Genomic DNA, 27,470 nt, shown 5'->3' on the forward strand with positions numbered 1-27,470 from the left:
GCCACCATCTGGATTAACCTCCTTGAGTTGGCCTTCTCTGCCTGTCATATTGCTCTCCAGTCATCCCTGCAATTGACTATAAGACTACATTGAATTAAGAGGATGGAACTATTTGAAAAACCTCTCATAGCAAGAATAGACAGAATCCCCCCCCCCAGTGAATATTGCATAATGTGGGTGGTCTACACCATCTAGTGATAAATTTGATATTTCCTAGAATGCTTTCTTCTAAATATAAAAAACATCTGACTGAACAATAAAATTTCTACAGTACAATATTATATCGCATTTGGATGTCATATTGCTGGTTTTCAAATCCAAGTTTTTTTCTAGCCTTCCATAAATGGTATTTTAATTCATTAATTATAAAAATCAAAATTCTCTTCCCATTGCTGACAGGTGGTGGGTATTGTAAAAAAAAATAACCTGTTCAGTTGTAAATAGTGGCATGCCCACACATTACATAATCTGTTCCAAATACACAGAGCAAGCGGGCAGCTGTAGAATGCATGTTCTACTGTTTCCAAATTGGTAACAGAGGTCACAGATTGGATCTCCGATTAAAGTACCTCCATTTGATGGCATTGACTGGAAGGCAACCATATGCAATTCTCCAAGCAAGATCCTTCCTGTTAAGGTACCCTTGGAACTTCATCAAGTTATGAAACAAAATATTGTTGTCAGTACCCAACTGTGGAACTTCGCAGCGAAAGAGATTAAAGATTTCTTTATACCAAATTTTACTTTTTTTTTAATGGAAAGAATGTCAATGTCAGAGTGTTTTAGCAGTCTTAGAGTTAAGCACAATGTGTTGTAGTATTCAGGAACAGTCTTAGCTTTTGGACCTTTATAATCATCAACTCCAAACAGGGGAAGATGAAAACCCAAGTAGTACCGGAGAAGGTCTACACATGTGTGATTACTTTGCAATATTTTATGGATTATTTAAGCTGTATTGCTTAAATAGCAGAATTTTAAGACTGGAAGTCCATATCCTCCATGCTTCGTTGATAGTTGAAGAAATTCTTTTTTAACTTCTTGGTATCGGCTAGACCAAAAAAATTGCACAGGTTTACTATATAATTGCTTTTCTTCAGCTTCTGTGATGTCTGTAATATTTATTATGTACAACTGAGCAGGAAAGATTATGGTTTTGAGTACTATGGCTTTAGAAGAAAAGGAGGGCGGCACTATTTTTAGTCTTCTAACATTTTCAAGTTCTTGTATATCAGTTGTTGGACTGGTAATATTGGGTAAGTGGAGAAGGGAATTCCAAGTATAATGAGGGGTTCTTTCTCTTTGGGGTTAGTCCAAAAGGAATGCCTCCTAGATCCCATTTTCCATAAACTTTTAAGTTTGTCTTGTCTGCATTAATGATTAATCTGCTGCTTTTGCTGAATCTTTCCAAAATACCAAAATATATATACAATCATACCCCGACTTATGCGAATCCGGAGTTACGTGGTTTCTTATATGTACGACCCACTTTACGCCTCGTCACTAGTCTTATCTTTCCGGGGATGGCTGCATTCGCCAGTGTCGCACATGCTGCGAACAAGCACTGATGTGTTTCGTGCGGTCTCCTTTCGTACACGATTTTTATAGTCTACTAATCTTGCGATTGTTTAATGTTATGTTCTTGATAAAAATTTTATCACATAAAAAATAATGTCGTCGTCCAAAACAAGCAAGTACGATTCTTCTACAGCTAGCAAGAAAAGAAAAACATTGACTTTGGAAGCAAAACTCAACATCATTAAGAATTTTGAAGGCGTAATGAAAATTTGTAAGCTAGCAAAGAAGTTCGATCTGCAGGAATCCACAGTAAGAACAAGCATTAGAGAAAAGTTTACAGATTTTGGAGGACATAGATTCTAATGAAGAATGAATTGTAGCCGCAAGGAATAAAAAAATCATTGACTTGCTATGAAGAAATTTTGCATGACAAGAAAAAGACATTATGCTGTCAGACGAATCTATTAGATGTTATGAAACCATCGACATCGAAATAACTTTTTTTTTTGTGTATGAAAAACTACAATTATGATTATATTTCTTAAAAAATATAGGTGTTTTTTTAATCTGTATGTTTATATATATAAATTGCATGCAAAATTATATCCCGAGTTATGCGAATTCAACTTGCGCACTTTTTGTTGGTCCCATCTACCGCGTAACTTCAGGGTATGACTGTATATGGAATCATTATCCTTCAAAGTTCCAACTACATCATCGGCATATGCTAATACCTTATTTTCCTTTTTAGTTGAAGGAACTGTTATTCCTCGCACAGCATGTGTATTGTTGACTTGTTGTAAGAAAGGTTCAAGAACGAATGCAAAGAGCAATGGACTGAGAGGGCAACCTTGCTTGACTGCTTTTTGAATTTTTACTGGGCCTGACAGGAACCCATTAATTAGGAGACAGGTGGTTGAATTGGCATAGGCTCCTTTAATAACAGATAGCAGTTTTTTCCTACACCAATTTGCTGGAGGATGTGGAATAGAAAGGGATGCCAGACATTATCGAATGCTTGAGTAAGGTCTACTGATAGCACTGCCATCAACTGCTTTTTTGTGTTAATTAAGCGGATTAGATCACATAGCAAAAATAGATTAAATTCTCCTACTCGACCTGGTACCCCATACACCTGTGTGTGCTTTTAATTATATATTTCATTCCCACTTTGAGACTGTTATTAATAATGCAGAAAAATCTCTTGTAGTCAGTATTAGATAGAGAAATAGGTCTCCAGCTGCTGATTAAGGTGTCATCTCTATTAGGTTTAGGAATGAGGATAGTATGGCTTGCTGCAAATTCACTTGGTATGTGTCCTGATGAGAGAAAGGAATTAAATAGTGTAACAGAATGGGAAGAATAAAATCCCAGGCCTCACGATAAAGTTCTATCCCCAGACCATCAAGCCTAGGGATTTTCTAGTCTGGCATTCTTTATAGGCTGTGGTAACTTCAGATGCTGTAATGGGGCTGTCAAGCCCATCTTGGACATGAACAGGAAAGCCATTAATGTTCCAAGAGTTATAATTTCCAACAGTACTATTGTCTTCAAACAGATTTTTGTAGTGTTTTTGAAAGGAGTCAAGGATGTCTTTAGTGGTGGACATGTTTTCTCCATCAACACAGATTTCAGTGATAGTTCTTTCTTTGCAAAATTTTGTTAATTATCTATTGAAGAATGCAGCAGAAGAGCTATCTGATAAGTGCTGTTGTATTCTTATCTTAAAATTTCTTTCTTCTACTTGTTCCTACCCTTTCCAGTTCTATCTCTATGTTAATGTTTCTAATTTTATACCATTGCATTGGTTTGTTACAAATTAGCTTCTCTCTATATACAGGTCTTTCAACTTTTTCCTTTTGAGGAAAGCCTGTTCTTTTCCCCATTCCATCATATTCTGCTTTACTGCTTGTTTGAATTTTAACCACATATCCCAATTCCAGGTAACATTATTCCATCAAACAGAGGGTCTGGAATTTAGTTGAAAATATCAATGGAAAATTTGGTGGAAGTCTCCACCAAAAGAGCGCAGAAGAGATCTCTACTTTTTCCATGCAGTGGAACTTAAGTATAACTGGATTATGATCTGACATGTTCATGTCAAGATATTTTATCTGAATTATCTTATTTATAAGGGAATAAGAGATATAAATTCAATCAGTATGAGTACCAATACCTTGATTCATGTATGTGTATGCCTGGAGATTGGGATTGCGAATCCTCCATGTCTACTAGTTGAGCATTGTCAAGATATGTTTTTAACTGTGCGCATCCCACTTTTCTACTCCTGGGATGTCCTCCTATTTTGTGTAATGTAGGGTTTTTCAATACAATTCCAGTCTCCAGCTGCTATGATGTAGTGGGCACCATATAAAGGGTGTCCCAAAATTCACGCAAGATTTAAATTTAGCGCCATTTGTGCGGTAAAGTGTTGCCAACGAGAAAAAAAAAAGACAGCACGACAGCTAACAGTTCAGGGTTATTAAAAATGGAGCGCTACACGAAAGAACAACACATTTTCATTGTTGAGCAATATTTTAAAAATAATGAAGGTTTGGCAGCTACAGTTGTATCAATGAAATTCAGCCACATTTATGCAAAACGGTCATAGAAAATTTCGACAAAAGAGTGCGTATGTGCCAGCAAAGCCGTGGAGGCCATTTACCCGATATGCTATTCTATGCATAACCCTATACTGTATACTTTATGAATCAATAAGAAATTACAATTTTTAATTAAAAACCTGTGTTTTCCATCAAAATTACTTCTTATGTGAATTTTGGGACGCTTTGTAAATGACTCCAATTCTTGGAAGAATTTTCATCTAACTGTTTCATTAGATGGAGCATAAACATTTCTAAACTTTATTACACATCCACAATATTTCCAGTCAATTCTCAAGATTCTCCCTTCTGCATCCCTTTGGATATTACAAAATGACCAAAGGAGGGGAAGAATAAGAACTCCTGCTCCAGCCCTGTTAAATCTTCCAAAGCTCCAATAAGAAAGGAAGTCTCATCAGCAGGAGCCAGACTCAGAGGCTGTACCAAGGTTGAACTAATGGAGAAGTCATATTTCTATATACGAGTAGCCAAAAGGTGTCACACCTTATTGTTAAAATACTCTGGATTAGCGATAGGTGTCGGAAGTTTTTCATTTGATTATACTATAAATTAAAGATGCCAAGAAATTATATTCTTGGTTTAATCCTTTATCCAAGTGTAAGCAAACAAAGTTTCACACATGACTTCTGCATTACTTCAACCTTGGTATCACCTCTGGGTCTGGCTTCCACTGATGAGACCTCAATAAAGGTCGAAACCGGTCAGGATAGTGACCCTTCCCATAATGCATAGCATTATACATGTCCATAAGGATATGTGCTTTGCATTATGGGATACTAAGGCAAGTGATGTGAAGTCATTAGCCTCTATATACAATTCTTTCTTTTACGGTTACACGGTGATCAGCACTCATATTTGTAGATTTAGGGACTCAAAAACACACGTGTTGAACAGATTATTTTATTAATTACAAATAAAATAAAACTTGACGTTTCGACCTCTATATCGAGGTCATCATCAGAAGAATACAACTGTATACACCAAGCTACATGCTCATGCTTTCTATATCAGTAAACTAAATCTATGTAGTTAATAAATCTTTTTTCTAGCCTGACCTCTAGTGATAGAAAGGAAAAACAAAAATAAATAAAGAAATAAAATTATATAAAAAAAAAAAAAAAAAAAAATTATTACTATTATTACTGTTACTATTACTATTATTACGGGCAACTCCAGGGAGTCATTAGACTCATCGAGGGAGGCCCCAAATCATATTCATCACAACTATTTGACATTCATACAGTATCTATCATACCTCGCCTTAAACTCATTCACTGTCACAGCATCCACCACAGACTCAGGGAGCGCATTCCACTCATTCACTACTCTAAAAGTAAAGAACCCAGCTCTAACACCTTTATTAACCACACTTTTGCCCAGTTTCCATGGATGTCCCCTAGTCCTCCCACAACCAGCCCTGTTCTCAAAAATATCTTCTGAATTAATTTTATAGAAACCCTTCAGTAATTTGAATGTCTCAATCATATCTCCCCTCCTCCGCCTATCAACCAATTTTTGCAACCCACAAATCCTCAACCTGTTCTCATACGGTTCATTCCACAGACCTGCTATCATCTTGGTCACTCGCCTCTGGATCCTCTCCACCTCCTCCCCATCAAGAAGAAACCTAGGTGACCAAATCTGAGCACAGTAGTCTAGATGGGGTCTTATCAAGGCTCGATACAGAGGAACAATAACCTGCAACTACAATAAACTGTTAGAGTCCTCATGTATTAATATTCTGGATAGTTACAAAATGATTTCTTTCAGTTGCTATTGAATGTTCTAAACACTTCACCAGGTCACCAGGTTGTCTTCTTGTAGTGGGAATTTTTCTAATGCTAATTTAGGATGTTATACAGGTTGTAGATGGGTCCTCCACATTCTTGAAATGGTGAAGCCATCATTTTTGTTGAGATTTGGGTTGTGTTTGAGCATTTCACAAGACTCTTTAAATTTTCTCTCAAACCAGGTTTTGGTGCGGTGTAGGGACTTAGTATTTTTCCAGTCAATTCTGTGGTACGTACGCCATTGCTCCGAGGTCAGTAAACAAGCTTGATATCGTGTATCATATCGAGAGAGGTTTACGATCCCTCCCCACCATTCTGGCTGATAAAATACGAATGGAAACATCGTGTATACTAAATTCTAACAAAAAACTAAACACCAACTTAAACAAAACCGAAAATCTAGCCCTTAAATCCTTCAAATATAACCAGGATATTATAATAACGAAAGCCGATAAAGGCAATTCCACCGTCCTGTTAGACCGTACGACATACATTGAAAAAATGAACCAGTTAATATCGGACCATAACACCTACCAAAAGGTTAACTACAACCCCACAAAACGTAACAAAAAGAAAACAACTGAATTAATCAAATCCGTCCACACATTGCCCGAAGAAACGACAAAAAAAAATTAATACCTCAGTATGCCCGTGCGCCCAGAATTTATGGCCTGCCAAAAATACACAAACCTGGCACACCACTTCGCCCGATCATGGAAGGAATTGACAGCCCAAATTATCTCTTAGCAAAAAAATTAGCTGCCACACTCAAGGAATTGGTAGGTCAGTCCCCTTCCTACATAAAAAATACACAACATTTCATCAGTAAAATCAAAAACATTACACTCACCGACCAAGATTTATTAGTCAGCTTTGACATAACTTCCCTTTTCACCAATGTCCCAATCAATGACACGATCTTGCTACTACAGAACATTTTTCCACATGACATCACGGCCCTTTTTGCCCACGTACTCCGCTCCGGATATTTCGTATGGCAAAACAATTTTTACTCTCAAAAAGAAGGTACAGCCATGGGCTCACCACTTTCTCCCCCAATAGCTAAATTGGGGGAGAAATTTTTTTTTTTTTAATATAATTTTATTTCTTTCTTTATTTATTTTTGTTTTTCCTTTCTATCACTAGAGGTCAGGCTAGAAAAAAGATTTATTAACTACTTAGATTTAGTTTACTGATATAGAAAGCATGAGCATATAGCTTGGTTCTGTATACAGTTGTATTCTTCCAATGATGACCTCGATATAGAGGTCGAAACGTCGTTTTATTTTATTTGTAATTAATAAAATAATCTGTTCAACACGTGTTTTTGAGTCCCTAAATCTACAAATATGACTCTATATACAAGTCGCCCTGTCCTGAAAATACTTCAGGTGCAAACTTTGTTTGCTTACACTTGGATAAAGGATTAAACTAAGAATATAATTTCTTGGCATCTTTAATTTATAATATAATCAAGTGAAAAAACTTCCAGCAATAGGTCACTGGTTCAAATTTTGCTGTAGGCATGGATGTTTGCGATTGCCTTTTGGAGTAGTTTTAAAAAGCTCCATATTTGGTCTCCAGAGTAGGGTTTCTGGAATATGTACAGAAATAATAATAAATATATATATAAAATTAATAAAAATAGGGAGAAAATAATCATTAGCCCACCCACTATACAAATGTACTGTAGGTTTCCAAAATATGTCTGTCTGTTTGTAGAAGCAAAGAATATTCTAGATGCCAGGATGATCAGGATCAGCATTTCCCAATCTGTATGTACCTCTGGACCACTTTTTTAATTAATTTGCAGCCCATCATCTCTATATACATGTATGCATGTGTTTGCTGAAATAGATTTAGAATACCAGCATAATACTTCAACATTCTCTATTTTTTATGATATCTGTTCAATCAGTTAAGTAGTAAACCTGGACTATATTTATGTGTATATATATATATATATATATATATATTTATACATGTTATTAAACTTGAATAAATAATGATGACATGCTTCTGTTATGCAGTTTTATTTTTTTATCATAAACTTGATTTTTCTTATATTGACAATACATGCCATATTTGAATTTTTATATTTTCTGAGAACTAGTAACAGGCACACTTTGGGAAAATGCTGATCTAGGTGATGGAGAGGATCTTTTGGTGAATGGATTGAACATATGTGAAATTTTTTCTGAGATGCTCTCTAATGTAAGAAATGGCAATGATTATTTTTGTGATCTGAGTTTTGAGGAGGAGTAAGTTTTGGAGAAAAATGTAGTTTGCTGATTGTTTAGGGAGGGGGGGGTGAATCCATTGGCTAAAAGTGTAACTCATGATTGATTTCAGTGGAGCGATTTGTTTATTTTTTATCATGCTAGCTTTTCCAATGAACAATGGCACAGCTGCCAGATTTTGTAAAAAAAAATCTGGCAGCTGTGCCATTTATGTTATATCTCTGTGAAGTGATTGTTTTTACACCAAGTGTTTAAATAAACATACCCAAGTGTTCAATCTGATTGGTGCATTTACTTTTAACTCTATTTTAGAATCCAAGAAATTATTGGCTCAAAACCATTAAATAAAATTAAATAAGTACAAAATTAATTGGATCAAAGGCCATCTAAAATAAGTCTACACTTTAGAGATTTCCTTATCTTATAAGAATAACATCATTCACTCATTCTATTGCTGGTGTTTAACATATACTTAATCACGTCTCTCAGACTGAACATTTGGTTTTCACAACAAATTTCTACAAATAACAAGTATTCGTTAAAGTCAGTTTCTTTGTTAGGCCTTTTCTGAAAATATAGAACTACCTCTTCACTTCCATCGAATCATTTTTTTTTTTTTTATATTTGTTATTTGGCATACATTATTTTTTCAGTCAACCTCTTGTTTTACTGGAGTATAATTAATCTTACCTCATGCAGTTCAATATGATGCACAAATAGCCATTTTTTTTTTTTTTTCTCTTTAACCAGACAAAGAAGTAGTTTCTTTAACTATTTCATAAATAAAAGTATCAAGGTAGAACTCTTTGTGTTGCCACTTTATAGTTTTTGATTTCACTAATTCCCTTGCTTTTTTTTTTCCAATAGAATAATGAATAGATCTGGCATCCTTAAGACAGAAAACAAAACTTTTCATTCAGTGTTTCATCAAACGTTGAATTAGAACATCTACTCAAATATCTTCTTTTATTTACTAATCACTTGTTAACAGTCTCAACTCTTCCAGTTCAAAGATTCACTTTGCTACGATTCCTTTTCTTCTATTTATATATTCCACACTGTCATGTTTTGTTAAAAACTTTCTAAAACAAAATTCTCTGGTCATTGTTCTCAAATTTCCAATCTCTTTCTTCTTGTTTTCTTCTGTTAACCCAATACCAAACTCTCTCTTTGTCAGCTGTCAATCACCCATCAGTCTCCTCGGTGAGCATGTGTACTTCATGTAAATGGCACGTGAGAAGATAAGTAGTAATGGCTGACACATTGTTGTCATTAATGAAAAGAGAATGTCTTTATAAAGAATGACAGATATCACAACACTTAACAATTGTGAATTACAATAAAAAAAAAAAAAGATTGAAACCATTACGACTATCAGAATCTAATAAGTACATCAATTTTAAATGCTTCACATTTCATTTTAACATATAAATATTGGGCATTGTAAGTGCTGATCATACATGTTACGAAAGCAAAATCAACAATATACTAACATAGAGGAACAATTGTAAGAAGATTCATAATTTTAAATTATGATTTTTTTTTATAGGTTCATATTATCTGAATCTAAGCTTTAAGGTGTTCTTAAAACCACACTTTTAGGAGAAGAAGTGATGATGTGAAAGATGAGAGATGTACCTGTTTTTGTAGGTATGTTTCCTGTGGACAGAAAAATACTTCAAATCTTCTTACTTCTCAGGCATAATCCTTGAAAGTATTTAACTGCCTCATGTTACCAAAAATCTGAGAGACCATCCATCTTGAGACCTTCGGCCAGATTTCATCACCATACCTATAGAAGGCACCAATTAGGATTGTAAGGATCTTGCCAAAATACTCAATTCTGTATTTGCTTTCCTATTGGTTGGGCCTGCATGAATCCTACTTGGTGTATTTAGTTGTGCCCATGAATATGCCTTGGCGACCAAGGTGAAACATTGGCACCACAATTTAATACTAAATAAATTTAGTTAATTATTATTTCCAGATGCTAGTTTTCCTCCTTTAAACATCAATATAAGAAACAAGTCTTATTGCCTGTGTTATTCTTCACAATGATATTTTTGAACTGGTTCAGGATACAAGAGTATACAGGTGATATAAAATAGGAATAATCCCCTTGAGTTTTGAGTGGAATAAAAAATTAGTGTCATCTATGAAAGTTTTCAAAACAAATCAGTTGAGCAGATTTCAGGTGTGAAGTACAAGTTCAAATATACAAATGTTATTGGTGAAAGTTAAAAAATAAGCATCAGACCTTAGAGAACTAGCAGCAGAATCTGAAGTAAACATTGACTGACTCAACCAGAGTAGTATCTATCATGGAAAAATGAGAACTTTATGGTGGATTTGAGAAGTCAACGACAGTCCTTGAAAAGAAGAATTGGATCAAATTCTTGGATAGTCAACATTTGACCTTGAAGTTGCTGCCAACACCATCTCTCTCTCTCTCTCTCTCTCTCTGTACCTGTCTAATGCATATAAAGTATTGTGTTGATTCCTATGTATTAAGGCTTTCATTACTATGTATGTCCATCTTTCTCCGTGTATTCTCGCGGATCTTCAGTGTTACCAATTTTGTTTGTGAGTACTGAAGTCATTTGCTTTCCATACATGGCCAGGCCATTCAGATTATCTTTTTTTTTTATGTCCATGAAAGGCAGTAACCTATAAATATGAGTATTGTTGGTGGGCTAAGGATCTTTCTTGTATTTTTTCAAAAATTATTTTTTACATTGTCTGGAAATTTTAGAAACCAGATATGGAAACTTTCTCAAGCCATTTCAGGCCTCCAATAAGTGGGGAGGTGGTCCCACACTGAGCAGTGAAATTCATTTCCCACCTAAAGATATTGACTAAAGATAAAGACTTGAATATTTCCAGCTGTAGGTTGGAGAGTATGTATGATAGCCACTTGGTCAGTCTACAAATGCTGACCTATACTTATAAATGACAGAATGTTGGATCTATGAAAGAAGTTTCATAGCTCTTCATTATGTTTACATAGTTCACTATTTTTATTATAAAGTGGTTCGCAGATCTTTCCTAAATTCTTTCAAATGTAATGTTTTCATTATATCATTCTAAACCCTTTTCACAGGATGACTAATGTTAGAGAGAAATTTTAGTCAAACATCCTTTGTCTGTGATCCTCTTGTATCTCAATACTTCTGTATTATTGTATTAATTTTGATTCCTAGATTTATGAAATAATGCTTCTACTGCAGATTAGTATACATTGTGTGATTGAAGTGGTATTGCATAGTGCAGTAATTGAATTTTTAACTCACAAAAATGTGATTACTGAACATTGCTGAGCACGAAGAATGAGAAAAGTGTTTGCAGAATTGATAAACTGCATCTGATGTTTTTCATGTGCAGTTAATCAAATAAAATCAGCAAATAAGTCAAAAATTGCTGAAGTTGAAAACTGGATCCACCGAATCATTACACAGTTGGGTTACAATAAGGTATGTGCACAGTGGATAGCATGTTTGACTAGCAAAATATGAGATTGGAAATTTGTCACCAAAGGAAAAGCACAGTGTTTCTCTTCAAAAAAATCCATTTTAGCTGGAAAAAAAAGTTAGATCATAATTAAGACTCCAAAATAAACAATACTCTCTGGGAATAAGCCACCCAACCTGGCACCAAGTACCAAAAAAGTTCAAACTGAAACATCTGACAGAATGCACACACTTGAATATCTTTTTGGGATTTCAAAGGTGTCCTTCATATTTATGCCAAGGAATTGGCAGTGCTTTCATAACATGACACTGTAAAACCAAACACAAGTACATTTGCTTCAGTTGCTATAAAAGAGATCAGATTTGAATGGACAGAACATCCTTCCTACATCTCAGACTTGGCTCCATTGGATTTCTGATTATTTCCTAAATTAAAAACAAATCTTAAGAGTATCCATTTTGAAATGACCAACCTTCCCACTTATTGGAAGCCTGAAGTGGCTTGAGAAATTTCCATATTGAAGAATTTTACTATGATGGCTTTGAAAAAATGTTTATGCATCGGAGAAAATGTGTTTAAACGGTGGGAGTAATGCTGAGAAATAGTGATGAAAATAAAGTGTGTGAATAATGTAGACATCAAACTATCCTTTGTTTTTTTGTTTCACTGCATCTCAAGTATCTTTTGGGTACAGAGCAATGGAGATGTTACTTTCAGAATTTCCATTGTGTTTAAAATTATCCACTTTGCTGAAAAATATAATTATCAATGACCTAGATGGATCGGTTATGATGGATTATGAAAATGCACGTATATTTTGCATTTTCCTGGTTTATAACAAGATCCATAATTGCCTTCATTAAATTAGATGACGTTTTAAATTAAAGATGCCAAGAAATTATATTCTTGGTTTAATCCATTATCCAAGTGCAAGCAAACAAAGTTTGAACCTCAAGTATCTTTCAGGACTGGGGCAACTCGTGGCAAAGGTGGTATGACTTCACATCACTTGCCTTAGTATCCCATAATGCAAAGCACATCTCCTTGCAGACATGTATAATGCTATGCATTATGGGACAGGTCACTACCCAGACCAGATTTGACCTTTATTGAGGTCTCATCAGTGGGAGCCAGACCCAGAAGTGAGATACCAAGGTTGAAGTAATGCAGAAGTCGTATTTTCCTATATGAGTAGGCAAAAGGTGTCATACCTTATTATTAAAATACTCTGGATTAGAGATAGATAGTTGTTGAAAGTTTTTCACTTGGTTTAATGTATTATCCAAGTGTTTGTTTACACTTGAATATCCCAGTTTACCCCAGTCCTGAAGTATTTTTCAGGACTGGGGCAACTCGTGGCAAAGGTGGTATGACTTCACATCACTTGCCTTAGTATCTCATAATGCAAAGCACATCTCCTTGTGGACATGTATAATGCTATGCATTATGGGAAGGGTCACTACCCAGCAATTAGACATCATCTGCTTAGTCTAGACCACCCAAAGTTTTATTTACCTATTTTGCATGATATTCCTTTGGCATATTTCATTGCTGTCTGTTCTAGAACTTGATCTAGCACCAATATAAATAACAAGGGAGATAGCAGACATCCATGTCGCACTCCAGATACAGTTTGAAAGGGTTGTGACAGATATCCATCATGCAGCACCTGGCATTGGAATTTGTTATATCCTTCCTGTGTGAGGTTTATTATCTTCTGTGGCATTCCTTTGTTTTGAAGTACATTCCACACACAATCTCTGGCAATGGAATCAAATGCTTTTTCATAATCCACAAACAGCAAATATAGAGGAGAGTTAAATTCACCCAACTGTTTGATTATTATTCTTAAAGTGTTAATGTACATGATCTATTTGGCCTAAAACTAGACTGCTCTTTTCTCATGCCCTCATCTAAAATATTAAAGATTCTTATAAGAATAATTTTGTTAATGACACATAGCAGGTTTATGCCCCCCCAATTATTACAGTTTCCTAAATCTCCTTTCTTTGGTATTTTTACTATTATTCCTGTATTCCAATCCTTAGGGAATCTCTCTTTTTTTTTTTCCAGATATCTTGGAACAGTGGATAGAGCATAATCTGTAATTGTTGTCATGTCAGATTTTAGAGCCTCTGCCAGGATACCATCATGCTTTCCCATTTTTCATTTCTTTAATAGCTTTTTATTTATCTCCAATTTAGATGGTGGGCTGGTATCAATTTTTAATTCATCTACTCCTTTTTTTATTTCTGTTTGTATTCTATCACTGCTATTGTTCAAGATTTGACTAAAATGTTGTCTCCACCTTTCCAATTGTTCTTCTGTTACTAGAATTATTCCATTGAGATCCTTCACTTTTGCATGTCTTTTCCAGAAAGTCTTCTTATAATACTGTAACTCTCTACTGTTAAGCTTGTCTGCAGCATGTTTTGAACTTGATACCAGTTCTTCATACCATTGCCATTTATCTTTCCTAGGCAGTTCTCTTAATTTTTTTTTTTATTTTATTAAAATGTTATATTTGTCTTTAAGTTCATTTTCCTTTTGGGGAATATTTCTTTGCACATATAATTTCAGCTTTATTTTTTTCCTTTCATCCACTAGTCTCCAAATTGCATTCAATAACCATTCTTCTTTCTTTCTTTTAGCATATCTTAAAACATGTTCTGCTGTATCATTGAGGACTTTTTTTTACCTTTTTTCCATTTAGCCTCTATATCACCATTCTTTATATCCTCTCTTCCTTCAAAATTACTGTCCATATTTTTCCTTAACTTTATTTTAAACTCATTGCAGACTTCAGCGTTTTGTAATTTAGAAATATCATATTTCCATCTATTAAATGTTTTCCCCTGATAATTTTTTTGGATATTTAACTGCATAGATCCTATTATTAGGTGATGATCTGAGCCAATATCAGCACTTCTTTTATTTCTGACATCTAATAACATTTTCCTGCACCTTTGGCTGATGGCAATATGATCTCTTTGATTCTGTGTTTTGCCATCTGGTGACATTCAGGTTACTTTATGTATTCTCTTATGCTGGAAGATTGTGTCATATTACTGATTTATATTTGCCACACAGTTCCACCAACAGTTCACCATTTATATTTTCTCTCCCAAACCATGCCTGTGTTATATATTTACTCTTCCTTAAATAATTTACTTCCTTTATGAATTTTCCTCTCTACAATAACTATAAGACTTACAAAATTTCCCTGACTCTAATATCTGTATCACTTCTTATGTGTTCATTCTATAAGGAAAGTAAATTCTATATCTCTAGCTGATTCCTAATTTTACTCACATGCTTACCCTGACTGTTAAAGGTCATTCCTTCCTAAAAGAAAGGAATCCTCTAATTTCTTTCTGGGGCTGTCTCCTCTTCAGATATTGACAGATTTATTTTTTAAAGCTGCGCCAGCCAATATCTTAGAATAGAGGGGACTCTTATTCAGGGTGACTTTTCCAGACTCTTGGTGCACATAGGTGAATAAAATTAGTGCTTATACTCATAAATTAAACATTTTACTGTGGCTAAGTAAATTCGGGTTTGCAGTCGTAACCTCTATAACAACAACATGTTATACCTTTCTTTCAATTCCCCCCCCCCTGCTATGGTTCAGATTAATGGGTGGTAGTTTTGGTTCATATCACAGGCAAAACTCAGGTATAGAAGAAAAAACACATTTATTGGAATCTAAAGACATAATATACACTTCTCACTTTCAATTAGTTCAATGACATGCTAAATCAAACTGATTAATACTCTAATGCATGAGTAATAAATCCTTCTTTTAAGTTAGAAATTAAACACACATAATATACACATTATACACTTCTAATCAATATTCTACTTGCTATGTTAGTCTTGCATATTAAACTAGTCACAATCATCTATAATCATTCCAGACAATTTGTCTTATGGACATTAGCCACTGCTAAATAATCACTTAAAGTTCTTAAATACTGTCCATACTCGATTATTACACTACAATGATCTTTCCCTTTTACCAACTGGGTAATTATACAACAAAATCTGTACTTTACCATTTTTTGGGGCAGGATCTCCAGGTCCCTCTGAACTGGCCTTCTTTGTTTGAATTACCTCTCGATACTTCCATAAACCTGCGTCCACATGGTGGGTCACTATGGTCATCAGATTAAACTATGCTCTACACCTGGCGTTTTTCCCTCGTTCTATTCTCGATCTGTTTCGGGCCATTCTCATTTCTAGCTGCCGGTTCATAATATATGTCCGCGATATTATTCTGTCGGAACTTTCAGCGAAGGCAGCATATAACGACATCTCACTCGGCAGAAATTCAGACATTGAAGGGAAAGGCGCACCTTCCGATATCGAACTATCGCCAAGAAACACCATCAGGAACTACCGGTCCACGAGAGAAGTTGAATCATCATCCAGCAAAATAGGTGAAAAAGGCCTTGAGAAAGGTGCAAACCTTTTTTATTCTCCCTTCACTTCCCCCCTTTTTAGCACCCTCACTAGCCGCGATCTTTTTCCCGCCCGCTACTCACTTCGTCCGCGGGAACTTCGACATATCGCGGGATCGCTACCAGTGTCTTCCAGGAAACGAATGTGCATCGCTTTCTGAGATTGCCAATGCCTCAGGCCTGCCCGTAACCTTTGGACTAATGTTCACATCCAATTTACCCATTCATTGTATACATGATGCATTTCATATAACACTAATTTATACACGAAGTTCTTTAAATGGTATTACAATTCTATTAAAAGGAGGTAATTCTATTTCTATTTACAGTTGGTACTTTATTTCTTCTGCTCAAGTACAAGTTTTTTCTCTTAGCTGATTTTTCTGACTTGTTGAATCCTGAATGAATTGTTTCTGTAATAAAGTGCTTCGTTTAGGATGTAACACCTGCCCATTATATTTTCCAGTCTCTCATTATTTCTATCAACTTTGGCGTTGAAGTCACCTACGAGAAGTATGGTCTTGTTACCATGTATCATCATCAAGGTTTTATCAAGCAGACTGTACAACTTTTCTTTTTCTTCAAAAGATGCATTCTCATTTGGGGCATAGCACACTGAACAACTCTTAGTCTTCCGATTTTAGTTTTAAGATTAACTGTTATTATTCATTCTGAAATTGGTTCCACCAATCATTGCTTGATGAAATCTTTTGTTCATGAGGATTCCAGCTCCATATTGATGTATATCAGTTATATTAGGCATCCCTGAATAAAGAAACACATTCTCACTGGGAAAATTTATTTTACCAGTACCATTCCATCTTATTTCGCTAACTCCCAATAATTCAGTTTTATATTTTTCCATTGGCCAGTTTGTCCTAATTTTTCAAACTTTAGTCAATACCAAGGAGTCTGTCCGATTTCTGCAGTTATCCGACCTGAAAACAGCATTTAAATTTTCAGAGACTTGTGGGTTGTTAGCCCACAGAGTTCCAATTCTGGTGGTAGGGCTGCTACCTCAGCATCCAGACATGCATTTTATACTTTTTTAGATGTTTTGGTTATACTGCTGATACCTGGTCACCAGAGTCTTGTTTGTGATAACAAGTTCTACACAAGAAGGTGAGGCTATATGTTATATATCATGAAGTCTAGGACTTCATAATATTACGTAATTACCACACCTTAGAACCCATGTGTGGGTTTGCTTATCAAGACTTATTACCCAAATTCTGCAATTGTGCATATTCACAGCACTGTCCAGATGGAAATGAACTTCATCATTCCAGAAGATGTTCCATGACAAGTTGCCTTCTGGTTCAGTCTGAGCAAGAAACTGCAGAGCAAATGTTTCTCGTGCATCTCGGTCAGGATTAAGCAATTGCCGAACGTAGGAAATCTTAAGGATAACAGCACAGAATTTGCCTTACAACTTTGTGAACTGTGCTTATGGCTTTGTCTAAAGACTATGCAATACATCTTGCATTGCTGCTTCCTACAACATTTGCTATCCTTTCTCCCTCAGTCTGTGGCTACTTCTTCCCTCCACTGGCTGCCATTCTCTACCTGGTTGGACATCTAAGGAACCAGTCTCTTTAATTTTCCGGATCATTTTGCATAAACCATTTGCATTCATAGGACCCTTTTTAATTCCTTTAATGTTCTGAACCTTTGCATTGCTGTCAAAGCACAGCTATTATTTTTGTAAAACAACTTCACAAGATGTGTGCACGATCCTTTTGTAAATGGCAACATTATGCTTTTAATGTATTCTTTGCTCACAGGCAATGAACTGACACATTCCCCAACTCATCATCATCATCATGCGTATCAAGGATTTAGGCCTAGCATGGCCTGTTCCGGCCTTATAAGTTATCGTTTAAGAGGATGTCCTGGTTTTCTTTTTCCTAATGGCTTGTACTTTAAGGCTTGTTTTGGTAATCTTTCTGTTTTCATTCTTTGAACATGTTCTATCCATTTATGTTTATATTTTTTAATTTTTTCTTTTTCTGGTTCTTGGTTTAATTCTTTCATAATTTCTTCATTTCTTTTGTGATCAAATAGGGTATACATTGCAGTTTTTCTCTTAAACTTCATTTCTGCTGTTGTTAATCTTTGTTTGTCTTTTTGTTTTATTGTCCAGATTTCGCTTCCATACATTAAGACTGGTAGGGCTAATGTATTGTATACTTTTAGTCTGGTTTGTTTTTAAACTAGGTTTGGTTTAAATATAGAGTTAATTACACCTGTTATTTTTAAATATTTTGCAATTTTTACATTTATATCTTTTTCATTTTCATATGTGATCATACATCCTAGGTAGTTAAATGAATTCACCTGTTCTAAGATCTTGTTATCTATTACTATTTTAGTTCTTGCTGGATCTTGTCCTTTAAAGGCCATAGTTTTTGATTTTTCTGCCCAACTACCCCCTTTTATAGGCAAAGGACAAATGTATCAGCAAGAACACATTTGTCATTTGCATAAGTAATATGGTTGCAGCATTTCACTGCATTCCAGGAGTATTATATGTAATTTACATGTATCACCTACTGGCAACTTTCAGAACTAACGTTGGTTTTTGCACAAAATAAAATTCCATTGCTGCACACATCATGCTGAATATTAAATTGTTCCAAGTATTTACCCACCTACAGCCTTTCAAAATGTGAACATTAATTATAATCACCCTGTATATTCAGTCTAATTTCGTTATATAGCACTGTTTTTTGACTATTACCCATGAAAGGTTGTCAATGTATATAGTACGTGAGTACTGTGATTGAGCCAATTTTTTTTTCTTTTTTTTTCCCTAATTTTATCAATCTGGAAACTGTACTTTAGACATGTGGAACTTTTTCAGCAATGCCTTGCACAGTAATGAAAGAATCATTCTTCAGGTGTCAGATGGCTTGTTGACTGATCCATATTTTTAGGTGTTTTCCTCCTGACAGAGCTGTTAGTTATTTACAGTTAAACATGTAGAGGTTTTGTTTCATACCATAATAAACCTACAAGTAAAATCACACAAATATACTTTGTTTATCAAGCTGCTTCAGAAGGCCTACAATAAGTGGGAGTGGCAGTCTCAGTCTGAGTGATGAAATTCATCTTTCACCTAAAGACAATTACAAACATTTCATGCCCATGATGGAATTCAAATCCACAGTGGAGGATTTGAATGTTGGTGGTTGGAGAGCAGATAGGATAACCAATCAGACCATTAAGGTTTGGGATCACAGTAACATTTCCATTAAATACCTTGCTTATTATTATGTTTGATTTTGATTTTTAAATTTTTTAGAATTTAAAAAAATAATTTTTTTAATTTAAAAAATTTAAAGCATGGGCCTTCTGGGTTTTCCTCCTGACTGGGCTTTCCTTCTTTTCCTCCTGACAGAGCTGTTAGTTATTTACAGTTAAACATGTAGAGGTTTTGTTTCATGCCATAATAAACCTACAAGTAAAATCCCACAAATATACTTTGTTTATCAAGCTGCTTCAGAAGGCCTACAATAAGTGGGAGTGGCATTCTCAGACTGAGTGATGAAATTCATCTTTCACCTAAAGACAATTACAAACATTTCATGCTCATGGTGGAATTCAAATCCACAGTGGTGGATTTGAATGTTGGTGGTTTAAAAAGATTACTATGGCATAAACAAAGAATAAAATATATAGATTGCAGACAACGCAAAAGTGGTAGGCCCAGCTGAACTTTCTTCCATCTAATGAAGATAATTTCATTAGATGGAAGAAAACCAGTTTATTGCACAAATCTTACTTCAAATTGCAGTGACTGTTCTTATAAGTTGCCCAAGTCCTATAGAAACTGAAAATTTGCAGCAGAACTGAAAGTTTATCGTAAACAAATTTTTCTATAATGTTTTATTTTCTGGTCAGCCCAAAGGCACCATTTTTAAAAGATCACTACAGGAAGTGACTTGTTCTGTAGGTCATTTTAGTGTCTTTCAGGATGTATTTGTTTCATAGCTAGATAATGTAAATTAAAGATGCCAAGAAATTTTATTCTTGGTTTCATGGTTTTCATATTCTTAGTATACCATAATGTATTATGCATTATGGGATACTAAGGCAAGTGATGTGAACTCATTAGCCTCTATATGTGAATTGTCCAGTCTTGAAGTTACTTCACATGCAAACTTTGTTTGTTTACACTTGGATAAAGGATTAAACCAAGAATATAATTTCTTGTCATCTTTTAATTTATAGTATAACCAAGCAGAAAAGCTTTCAATAACTAGGTAATGCTAATTTGAAGTAGTAAAACATTGAAGTGCAAATATTAAACTTATGAAATTGTTTATTTCATTCCTTGTTCCATGTAGTTATTTCAACAACTACAAAAATTTGAATACAAAGTTTGACAATATTCTGAAAGCACATTTGCACTGTTTACTGTTTTTACATTCTTCTCCCCCACCCCTCACTCCAATATATCAAAATTAATTTTGTATTATCTTACAAGAGAGGGTAGGACCTAATATAAAGATGGAATCCAATAAATAAATGAAATTTTGAACATGCAAAATGATAGTAAAAAATTTTAGATATACTTGCAGGTGCAACAGACACATGTTGGCCAGTACTGAACTTTCCAGAGTAATATTTCCAAATTTATTTTCTCTCCTTACTGTTATTTGAAGAAATCTTTCTTTATAAATTTATCCTAGAAATTAAAGATGGTCGAAATCCATTATTGAAGCTCCAGTCATTCACCTTATTTCATAAGTATAGATTCATCAATTTTGTTTTTAGGCTGGATGTTAGAGAGAGAGAGAAAGGTAAATCATTAACTATTTTTAAGTCTACTGTAAGTCTACTTTTTCATTTCTGTGATATTAATAATAATAATAATTAATTAATAACACATAATACCAGAAACGAGAAAAAAATTTAAATAATTTTAATTATTTTGTATAATATTATGCACTTATAACTTTAATTTTTCTGGTTTATTACAGTGGGGAGCAAATGCCTTCAAAAATATGATGATAGTGCCTCCTGGCTCAGGAATTTGCCATCAGGTCAATTTAGAGTTCCTAGCACAAGTTATTTTTAATGAAGATAGTCTTCTCTATCCAGACAGTGTTGTAGGTGCAGACTCTCACACAACAATGATTAATGGAGTTGGCATTGTTGGATGGGGTTGGTATGAATAAACGATTTAAAATTCAGAGATGAAATTTAAGAGAATTTTATTATTATTATTATGATTTTGAAAAGAGAATGCCATAAATGTATATTTTTTTGCCAATTTAGGTGTTGGTGGAATTGAAGCAGAAGCTGTAATGTTAGGACAGGCAATTAGTATGGTACTTCCAAAAGTTGTAGGATATAAACTTTTAGGTAGACTAAATTCCTTAGCAACCTCTACAGATGTTGTCCTTACTGTTACAAAGGTAAGAAAACAACATTTCCTTATGTAACTAATTCATTACATCATAAATTGCTTTATGTTATGAAATGCTCTGATTTTCAGAAATATCTCTTAAATATATGTAAATTTACTCGGGGACTCTGTCCCTCCTACAATCAGTTTGATTGCAGTACCAGACTCTTGCTCATTTTTCAGTCATATGTTCATCTGTTTGTGCTTGGTGTTATTGACTGAATTGATTCTTACAAAAATTACATTGATGTTTTCATTTTAATTTCTTGTAACCCACTGGTCATTTCACTGGTATTACCATTAGTAGCCATAAACATGTATGTCTTTTTTCTTTTGATGATAATTATGATGAGTCCTTTGACTCCATAGGGGTTAGATATTAATTAATAATAATCTCATTGCCACACTCTTTTACTGGTTTAAGGCTGTTGACTTCGTATCAGTATCCCATACTGCACAGCAGCACACTTCCTTTCTGATGTGTACGTTGCTATTCATTATGGGAAAGGATCACAACCTAGACCAGTTTCAACTTTTATTAAGGTCTCAGCTAGATCTGAGGAGAAGCTGAAAGCCAAATCAATGCATAAATAATATAAATAATGAATAGTCTATACACAAGCAGCAAAATGATGTATCACCATATTGTTAAATACAGAGATATTTGTGGAAAGCATTTTCCAGAGAAAATGCATTATACTAGATAAACAAGTTTTAAGGGTTCTTTTGTCATGCCATGAATATAGATTATATGAACACATAAACCCAAAGTTTGTTATTAATCTAAACTAGATATTTCAATATGAAACTTACAGATCATTTTTGTTGTAGCTGACAATTCAAAAAGGTAGAAAAACCATATTGGATTTTAAAAGTGAGAAATGAACCATGTACTATGGTGTCAGTACAGTATTAAACATGTATTGAAATCAACACATATACAAAAAGGGGGGGGGATAACACTTGCAAAAATTTTAGTTAGGAGAAATAGTCATTACAGTTCAAGTTGGGACAATGTAGAAGGGTAAAAGGCAGGTCTTAACCTAGAAGATTCTGTGGTCAGTGTTGACCATACTAAGAATGACCAGACTAACATCATTAGTCTGGTCTAGCTTAGTACAGTCAACTTGGTTCCTGTTAAGGTTTTGTATACAGCGAGCAACTGTTGTGGCCTCCTTAAAAATTCGGGAGCGGAAGTCCTCCTCCATGTAAGGAATTGTGCTTCTATCCCACTCTATGGTATGGTTCGTTCTTGAGAAATGAAAAGCTAACCCCAATATTTCTTCTCTGTTATTATTGACGTCACCTATGTGTTTCCATCGATTTCCTTATTTAAGATGTCTAAAGATTTTTTTTAGCTTCATAAAGTTGATAATTTAAAAGTGAATAACCTGTAATATCTTACTTTGTAAGATGACTTGTAGGAATAAAAGAAATTTACAGGTTGCCTAAAGTCCATTGGATTTACTTCAGAGCTAGTAGGTCACTTTTAAATTATCAGCTATGAAGCTAAAAAAAATTTAGCCCTCTTAAATAGGAAAATTGATTCTATCACGATTTTTATAGAATCTGTATTAGCGACTGAATTTTTAACATTATTCTTCATATTTCATTAATGTTTTACCAAAGTGTTTTTAATTTGACTTGTGATAATTTAAAGTGCAAGTTTGATTTACTCGGAAGCCACTTTAGAACCAGTACTTATAATTGGCCATCCACTAATACATGATGAAATCTTTGTTTTTATCAAAAGGACATGCCTTCATTATTTCTCCTAAAAAAAAGGTATTTACAAATTTTTTTCATAGCATGGAACTCCTTTATGCAAATTAAAAAAATGGGGATGATACAACATTGGTTAAGTGGAGAAGAGAGTGGCTGCTGGGCAGATATCAAACGTGGTTTATGGAGGGGCAGAATCGAGGCAAAAACAGGTGACCAGTGGTGTATCACAAGGTTCAGTGCTGGGACCATTGCTGTTTAATATGTAAAATGATATAGGAAATAACCTGAAAGGAAATATTCAGTTGTTTGCTGATGATGCAGAATTAGGTAGAGTAGTCTTCATTTTAATTTTTCAGTTTAATAGTTAATCAAGGTAATGTGAAGAGCTTGCAGGATGATTTAAATAGGCTGTCAGTGTGGGCAAAAGATAATTAGATATCAGTTTAATGTGGAGAAATATAAAGTTGTGCATTTCAGGATAAATACATTACAAGCTGCATATCACATCGATGGCATTGTACTCCAGGAAATAGATGAAGCTAGAGATTTAGGGATGGTAGTAGACAGAGAGTTAAAGTTTAGAGGATATATTGCTATGGTTGCTAAGGTAGCCCATAAGATTACTTGGCTATTGAAGAACACATTAACAAGTAGAGATAAAGAAGTTGTTATTCCTCTTAATAAGAATTTGATATTCCCACATCTGGATTACTGTGCTCAAGTCTGGTCCCCTGGATTTCTTGGGAATGAGAAAACAATGGAGAGGATTCAGAGGCAAGTGACCAAGATGGTGAGTGGCCTTTGGAATGTTCCCTATGAGGATAGATTGAGGGGATATGGATTGCAGAAGTTGGTTGATAGGAGAAAAAGAAGGGATATGATAGAAACATTGAAGTTGCTTAAAGGGTTTTATAAGGTACATACAGGGGAAATGTTTCAGCACTTGGCTAGAGGGATCAGAATAAAGGTATGGTTAGTAGAGGTGTGAGGACTAGATTTTTTGTTTAGAGAGTTGTGAAAGAGTGGAATGGGTTGTAAGAGTCAGTTGTTGAGTGCTTTGTCTGTTAATGAGTTGACGGAGAGGTATGATAGATTGGGTCTCTTGCAATGAGTCTTCAGACTCCACGGAGATACCTGCATAATAATAGATAGAGACCTTTGATCCTTATCACTTAAAACAGCTAACAGGATTCATTTTGAATGTGAAAAAAGTTCTTTTTTAATTCTAAACCAACCCTCTTTGCAGAATAATAACAATTTAATTATTACTAAAGCTGACAAGTGCAAGGAAAAAATATTACTTCAAGATTAATCTACTTATAGACCCCTCACTTCTGATCATACTTATAGTTTGATAAATAGACTTAATTCTCTTGTTGATAATGTTTCTAATTGGGATGAAGAACAAAAGGAAAAGCTTAAAACTTGCATGGTCATCCACCCAGATTATATGGTCTACTCATAAAGCACATATTCCTTTAAGACCAGTTGTTGACTGTATAGAATGTCCACTTTTTTTCAATTTCCGCATAACATAATAATGTTTTTTTTTTTTTTTTTTTTTTTTTACTATCTTTTTTGAAGGTAACAAAGTCTACTCTCACTATAGCAAACATAAAGCTCCTGTTTGGGCAGCATCTTTTGCCATCCTGATTGGCCCGAGTGGTTAGTGTATCTGCTCTCCAGCCAAAAGGTTGCGGGTTCGAATCCCACCATGGGCATGGAAGTTTGTGATTGTCTGTGAAAATAGTAGTTGTGGTGGTGAACAGTAGATGGCGATGGTGTAGATGATATGCTTCACTGGAGTTGGTGGATTCAGTGGTGAGACAGAGAGCTGTAGAGCAGGTACCCTCCCTCGATGAGTTTTGGACTCCTTGGTGGTGTTATGTAATAATACTAATAATAATAAATAAATAAAATTCAATTACTGGAACAAACTAGCAAAGAAGTCCTGATGAAACAACCCTATATGCCCAATACTTTTCTGAAGTTAATTCATTATATCAAACTACTCACTATAACAAACTATTCCTGTTGTCCCTATGAGTTTGTTCCATTTTTCTTAGGAGTGTCATTCTGTGGTCATATAAAGATCATGAAAGTATTTTACATCATAAATTTTCAGTATAATTTGTTTTCTTCAAAGTTGTTATTCATCTTAAATTTATGAATTATACTCCTCATTTTATCAAACTACTATCTTGAATGAGGTAAATATATTCAAAACTCAAGTTCATAACTTAGTTTAATAATAAATGTACTAACTCTTAGTACATTTATTATTACATTTCCTTGATCTCTCTGTGGCATTATTAAATTATCTTATACTTATTTTCTTAGGATTCTGCTCTTTCAGTTTTCTCAGGAACACCAGTTATATCAGTATCATATTTCTATAATTATTCTGTTGTTAGTGCTGTGTTGAAAACATGGAGTGCCTTATATTTTGAATCCCTTTATAATAATCAAGTTTATATAATCAGGTGATTCTTCAGCTGGCATGATATCTGATTTTGTTGTATTATTATGATGTGCATTTGCTTTCAACCTATTTAGAATACAGCTTGATCTCATAATTCCCTAAGCCATTCCATCCTCATTTGTTAAACATCCAGTTGATACTTAATAACAAGTGTCTACTTGGAATAAAAAAGTAGGGATTATACGTTGGATCAGAAACTAGTAGATTCACCACATTCCTTATATGTTAGCTTCAGTACTCAAGTTATTGTTGTTATTATTATTATTATTGTGCATGTACCTCCATGGAGTCAGAAAACTCATCACTGGGAGTCCAAACCAAGCAAAAAAAATTAGCCCTCATGCCGCTATTAACCACACCTTTATTCAACTTCCAGTGATGACCTCTTGTTTCAGCACTTGGCCCCTCTAGCTAAGTGCTGAAACATTTTGCTTGCACGAATCCTATAAAGCCCTTTAATTAACTTACATCTTTCTATCATATCCCCTCTTTTTCTCCTATCTACCAACTTCTGCAATCCACACACCCTCAATCTATCCTCATAGGGAATATTCCACAGACTACTCATCTCTCAATCTGAGCACAGTAATCCAGATGTGGACGTATCGAGGCTTTATAAAGAGGAATAACAATTTCCTTATCTCCACTCATTGTTCTTCAATAGCCAAGTAATCTTATGAGCTACCTTAGCAATATGTCTACTGAACTTTAAACCAGCCCTGTGAACACACTTCTACAGTCATCAAAACTGTTCTCCCCCCTCCCCCTCAACATTGGGCTACAACAGGCCGCTTGCCATTTCCCACACTTGAATAATCGTAGCGGACCTCTGTCTTCCACCACCTCTAAATCTCAAGCTTCTTCTTCCTCTTTATAGCTCTTTTATCCCTCTTGGTTCAAGGGTCCGTTACGAATATTCAACTGTGTGGGAAATGGCAAGTGGCCTGTTGTAGCCCAATGTTGGGGGGGGGCAGTTATGATGACTGTAGAAGTGTGTTCACAGGGCTGGTTTGCCTGTTTTGGAGGACAAAAAACCCGAGTTTCTGGGTGTAAAAAAAAAAAAACCTACCTCCATATGAGACCGGCAAACTCACCTTTAGTCGAAAGAGACCAGATAAAGGTTCCCCACTTCTTGGATGGGAATCGAGCCCTTTGGTCATAAAAACCCCTGGGTTTGATTCCCATCCAAGAAGTGAGGAACTTATATCTGGTCTCTTTTGACTAAGGTGAGTTTTCCAGTCTCATATGGAGGTAGGGGTTTTTCAACCGGAAACTCCGGTTTTTACTTATTTAAATCATCCTACAGGCTCTTGACATTGTGTTTTTTTTTAACTAGTATTCTACCTAATTTCGCATCATCAGCAAATAACTGAATATTTCCTATATTACTTATCTACAAAAATAAACATTAGTGGTCCGAGCACTGAACCGTGAGGCACACCACTAGTCACCTGGATTCTACTCCTCCATATACCACTTTTTGATATCTGTCCAGCAGCCACTCTCTTACCCACATAACCAGTATCAGATCCATTTCCATTTGTTCTAATTTGAATAACAGAGTTTCATGTGGTATTTTGTCAAATTCCTTAGCAGAATCATCATCTAGCCATTTCCTTTGTCCAACTCAGCTATCACTCTATTATAAAAAGTTAATAAATTACTAAGGCATAACTGACCTTTAACAAAGCTATGTTGCCCCCACATACAGTATCATATTTTTATCCACCCATTCTTGAATTCTCTTTTTCAC

General features: G+C 34.8%; 1 protein-coding gene across 4 annotated transcripts in view; it reads left to right on the forward strand.

The window, feature by feature from the left end:
* LOC150098931 (cytoplasmic aconitate hydratase-like) overlaps positions 1 to 27,470 on the forward strand; it is a 373,379-nt gene that overhangs the window by 156,905 nt on the left and 189,004 nt on the right. For all 4 annotated transcript variants that reach the window (XM_090405009.1, XM_090405006.1, XM_090405010.1 and 1 more), the window contains 2 exons: positions 21,083 to 21,266; positions 21,381 to 21,520. In XM_090405009.1, coding sequence (XP_090261135.1) covers positions 21,083 to 21,266; positions 21,381 to 21,520 — 324 coding nt within the window. The remainder of the gene's footprint in view (positions 1 to 21,082; positions 21,267 to 21,380; positions 21,521 to 27,470) is intronic.

Source organism: Typopeltis vanoorti, chromosome 15 (genome assembly GCF_054136105.1).
Source record: "Typopeltis vanoorti isolate ZY-2024b chromosome 15, IOZ_Tvanoo_1.0, whole genome shotgun sequence".
Classification (NCBI taxonomy): Eukaryota; Metazoa; Arthropoda; class Arachnida; order Uropygi; family Thelyphonidae; genus Typopeltis; species Typopeltis vanoorti.